This window comes from Cyanistes caeruleus, chromosome 37, assembly GCF_971803275.1.
Source record: "Cyanistes caeruleus chromosome 37, bCyaCae1.hap1.1, whole genome shotgun sequence".
Taxonomy (NCBI): domain Eukaryota; kingdom Metazoa; phylum Chordata; class Aves; order Passeriformes; family Paridae; genus Cyanistes; species Cyanistes caeruleus.
In genome coordinates this window covers 239,634-244,699 of record NC_141738.1, presented here as the reverse complement: position 1 = coordinate 244,699, position 5,066 = coordinate 239,634, and the positions used below count along the sequence as shown (strand labels likewise).

The following is a 5,066-nucleotide window of genomic DNA, read 5'->3' as shown; positions in this document are numbered from 1 at the left end:
ATTATATTATATTACGTTATATTACGTTATATTACGTTATATTACGTTATATTACGTTATATTACGTTATATTACGTTATATTACGTTATATTACGTTATATTACGTTATATTACGTTATATTACGTTTAGAATAGAAATGTAGAAGTTAAAGCGTGAAAAACATTAATTATCCAATCATAATAAAATACAGATCACGTTACCTTCCCAAAACGCTATAAAAATGTCGCTAAAACTGTAATAAACTGGAACAAGCAGCCAACTCCTGTCAAGTCCTCTCTGGATTCCCAAACCCTTCTCCTACCCCTCACCAAGCCAAGGGATCTCTGGTTTCCATCCCAGGTTCTCTGGGGGTTCCCTGCCAAAGCTGATCCCGCTATTGACCAGCTTGGAGATGGCTCAGTGGTCACAAACCCCCCCTTTTTTTGGGTTCAAAATTGGCTTTTTCTGCTCTCCATGGCGGATTTTGAGAGTGACACCGTGAAAAACCCGGAGGGACACGAGGGGGAGGTGAGGTTGGGGTTTATTTGGGGGTACAAAGGGAAAAGGGGGATGGGGAGACCTCCGGGTGGAGTTTTGGGTCTCCAAAAGAGGGGGGAGGTGAGCAGGAGGACCCCAGGATGGGGATTTCGGATCTTCAGGGTGGGCTTTGTGGGGTTCCCAGGGGGAATTTTGGGGTCCCAGGGTGAGTCTTGAAGGTCCCCAGGGTGGCATTTTGAGGCTCCAGAGTTGATTTAGGGGGTTCTAAGATAGGTTTTGGGGTCCAAGATTAATTTTTTGGGTTCCGAGATGGATTTTGGAGGCCCAGGATTGGGGGATGTCTCTGGCATTGGCGCCCCCTGGTGGCTGGGAGGACTCGGTGCCAAATTTTCTCGTCCCCTCTGCAGGGGGCTTTGGGGTTTTGGGAATTCCCAAAGTGGATTTTGGGGTTTCCAGGGTGGATTTTGGGGTTTCACGGCGAGTTTCGCTCTCCCCAGGATGGATCTGGCCATCTCAGGCTCGGTTTTGGGGTCCCGGAGTAGGTTTCTGGGCTACCAGGTTGGATTTTGGGGGTTCTGGGCTGGGTTTTTCAGGATCCCAGGATGGATTTTTTTAGGGTTCCAGCACCCGAAGCGCGAAGTCCAGGGCGGGGGCGCTGTGGGTCAGACACCCCATGGACACCACGTCGATGTGGGGCCCCAAAAACTGGGGGAGGGTCTCCAGCACGATCCCCCCGCTGGCCTCCACCGTCACCCCGGGGTGCGCGGCCTTGACCTGCGCCGCCGCCGCGTGCAGCTCCTGGAGGGGGGACACCCGCTCAGCTTGGGAGCACCCCCTCCCCAAAATTCGGGGGAATTCTGAACAGAAAACCCCCCTGGAAATGGATGCTACACAGTGCAGAATTCCCACCCCCTCCCCAAAATGTTGGTGGATTCCCAAATCTGCCCAATTCGGGTCCCCCCCCTGCAAGAAAATCACCAATTCAGGGATTACTCCACCCAAAATTGGGGTGTCCTCCCCCAAACCCTCCAAATCGAGGGTTATTCCCCTTAAACCAGAAATCTAATAAAAACAGGGGTTTCACACCCAACATCTGCCCAATTTGGGACGTCACCCACCGCTGACCTTCAGAACAGCCCCAAATTTGGGCTCTCCAACCCACTGACCACCCAAAATTGGGGTTCACCCCCCTCAGAACCCCCCAAAATTGTGCCCCCCCCCCCGCCCAACCCCTCCAATCCAGGTTCTTCCCACCCACAGAGCCCCACGTTGTGGTCCCCCCTTAACTCCCCAAGTCAAGTCCACCCAAAACACCCCAAACTGGGATTACCCAACCCTCTGACCCCCCCAAAATTGGGATTCCCCCTCCTGTCTTTGGGGCTGCCCCCCAATTCCAGCAGATTCCCGTTCCATTGGTGCAGCCTCACCCCTGGGCGTCCCCCATTTCTGCCACTCCTCCGGATTTTGGGGGCTCAGCCCAAAGTCACCCCCACTTTTCGGGGTCTTCAACCCATTCTGCCTCCCGTTTTAAAGGGTCCAGACCCCCATTTTTGGGGTGCAGCCTCACACCTGGAGGGTCCTCCCATTCTTGGGGGTCGCTGACAGATTTTGGGAACTCACCCGGTGGGGGCAGAGGTCAAATCTATGGCATTACCCCTCCCCCCCCCACACTTATTGGGAGGTTTGTGCCCCATTTTTGGGGTTTATCCTCATCACATTTGGGGGTCTCGCTGATTCTGGCCCCCCTCCCGTTTTGGGGCTCACCTGGGGGGCCAGGTTGTCCAGCAGGACGATGTCAGCCCCAGCCCCTGCAGCCTCCAGCGCCTCCTCTGCACTCGAGCACTCCACCCCCAACTTGTGGGTGAAGCCCCCGGCCCGGCGCACCCCCAAAATCATCTGGGGAAGAGTGGGGGGGTCAGGGGGAACCCCAGAGTGACACCCAGCCTCTCAGACCAAACATGGGGCAGGGGAAAATAGGGGGTCCCCCCCGTGGTTGACTCAAAATTGGGGTCCCCTCATCACCCCCCCCCCCTCCAGTGATTCCCACAAACTGGGGGTCTTCTCCCCACATCCCCCCCAATTCAAGGGTGTCCCCCGACCCCAAAATTGGGGTTGCCCCACCCAGAAACACCCAAATTTGGAGTTACCCAACACATGGTTCACCCCCTCCCCTCATTCAGGGGCTGCCCCCCAGTTTTCCTCCCAAATTGGGACCCCCCCCATCCCCCCCAAATCCAGGGGTCCTCCCACTTCAGTCCACCCAGAATATCCCAATCCAGGAGTTTCTCCCAAAACTGGTACCCCCTTCAAGGATCTGTGCTTCCCCACCACCAATTCGGGGTACCCCAAGCCATCACTGCCCCCCAAAACCGAGGGTCCTCCACCGAAACCCCCCGTTCCTCCAACCCTCATTCTCCCCCCGCCCCAAAATTTGGGTTGGCGCTCCTCGCACCCAGAACCCGCCAACTCAAGGGTTCCCCCCACCCATCTCCCCCCAAACTGGGGTTCCTGGCCCCCAAATCTCGGGGGCACCCCACAACCCAGGGGTCCTGCCAACGTGACCACCCAAATTCTGCGGTTCCCCCACACCCAGAGAAGCGCCCCCAATTCAAGGACTCCCCCCCAAATTCGGCGTCCTCACCTGCTCGAGCCCCCCCGCTGCCGCCGCCAGCGCTCGGTGATTGTCCTTGAGCAGGAGGAGACCCCCCAAACCCCCCCGGTGGGGGTCGGCGCCCCCCACCCCCAGCGCGTATTTCTCCGCCAAGCGGAAGCCGGGCGTGGTTTTTCGGGTGCCCCCCACGACCCCCGCCCAGCCCTGAGCCCGGGCCACCCCCACCGCCCTGGCGGCCATCGAGGCCACCCCGCTGCAGCGCCCCAAAATATTGAGAGCCACCCTCTCCCCCCCCAGCACCCCCGAGGCCGGACCCTCCACCTCGGCCACCAGCGCCCGCCCGGGGGGCAGCGCCGACCCTTCGGGGACCCTCCAGGTGACCCGGCACCCCGAGACCCCGAAAACGGCCTCGGCGAAGGGGACCCCGGCCAGGACCCCCCCCGAGCGCCCCCCGCCCTTGCTGAGCAGCTGCGCTCGGGTCTCCGCGACCCCCGCGGCCGCCAGAGCCGCGTCCGGCCAGGGAGCGTCCTCATCCAGCCAGGAGCGCGCCAGGGAGCGCAGGCGGTGCGGGGCAGGCGCGGGGGTCCTGCCCGGCCCGGGGGTCCTGCCCGGCCCGGGGGGCTCCGAGCCGGCCATGGTCCGGAGGGGAGCCTGGGCAGAGCCACAGGGGGCGTCACTCGCGGCCCCCGGGGGGATCTGGGGTGCTGGGGAGGGGTCTTGGGGTGCTGGGAGGGGTCCCTGAGAGGAATTTGGGGTGCGCAGGGGGATTTGGGGTCCTGGGGAGGGTTTCTGGGGTCCTGGGGAGGGGTCCCTGAGAGGAATTTGGGGTGCACGGGAGGGTTTGGGGTCCTGGGGAGGGGTCCCTGAGAGGATGATGGGGTGCACGGGAGGGTTTGGGGTGTGGGGAGGGGTCCCTGAGAGGAATTTGGGGTGCACGGGGGGATTTGGGGTGCGGGGAGGGGTCCCTGAGAGGAATTTGGGGCACGGGGGGTTTTGGGGTCCCGGGGAGGGGTCCCTGAGAAGATGTTGCGGTGCACAGGGGGGTTCGGGGTCCTGGGGAGGGGTCCCTGAGAGGAATTTGGGGTGCACGGGGGTGGATTTTGGGGCGCGGGGGGATTTGGGGTCCCGGGGAGGGGTCCCTGAGAGGAATTTGGGGTGTGTGAGGTGGTTTGGGGTCCCGGGGAGGGGTCCCTGAGAGGATTTTGGGGCGCGGGGGGATTTGGGGTCCCGGGGAGGGGTCCCTGAGAAGATGTTGGGGTGCGGGGGGGCATTTGGGGTGCGGGGAGGGGTCCCTGAGAGGAATTTGGGGTGCACGGGAGGGTTTTTGGGGTCCCGGGGAGGGGTCCCTGAGATGAATTTGGGGTGCACGGGGGGGATTTTGGGGTGCGGGGAGGGGTTTTGGGGTCCCGGGGAGGGGTCCCTGAGAGGAATTTGGGGTCCCGAGGAGGGGTTTTGGGGTGCGGGGAGGGGTCCCTGAGAGGAATTTGGGGCGCGGGGGGATTTGGGGTCCCGGGGAGGGGTCCCTGAGAGGATTTTGGGGTGCGGGGGGGTTTCAGGGAGCTGTTTGGATCTAGGGATGATTGGGAAGGCCATTGGGGTGGTTGAGGGGGGATTTGGCTCGGGGGTTTGGGGGATACGGGGGTCGTTGTGGGAATTTTGAGGGGAATCTCGGGGGGGGGGAGGGGTTGAGGGTCCCAGGAGGGTCCTGGAGGGGACACGGGGGTCCAGGGAGGATTTTCAGGGCGATATTTGAGTCTGGAGGGGATTTGGGGGTTCTGGAGGTGCTGTAGGGGAAATTTGGGGCGGTCTTGAGGGGGTTTGGGGGATAGTGGGGTCCTCGGGGGAATTTTGGGAGGGGTCCTGTGGCTCCTTAATAGGATTTTTGGGGGGTGGGGGGGGGGAAGATTTAGGGGTTTAGAGGGTCCCAGGAGGGTCCTGGAGGAGATTTTGGGGTCCTGGGGGGAGGTTGGGGGTCC

At 61.1% G+C, this 5,066-nt stretch overlaps 1 protein-coding gene across 1 annotated transcript; it reads right to left on the bottom strand.

The window, feature by feature from the left end:
- Positions 1-505: 505 nt before the first annotated feature.
- LOC147647449 (nicotinate-nucleotide pyrophosphorylase [carboxylating]-like) lies at positions 506-3,726 on the bottom strand. Its single transcript, XM_086871864.1, has 3 exons — positions 3,121-3,726; positions 2,244-2,375; positions 506-1,277 (listed from the first exon to the last, which is right to left on the bottom strand). The coding sequence occupies exons 1-3, from the start codon at positions 3,724-3,726 to the stop codon at positions 1,092-1,094; spliced, it is 924 nt and encodes a 307-aa protein (XP_086727990.1). The 3' UTR covers positions 506-1,091.
- Between the last annotated feature and the right edge of the window lie 1,340 nt (positions 3,727-5,066).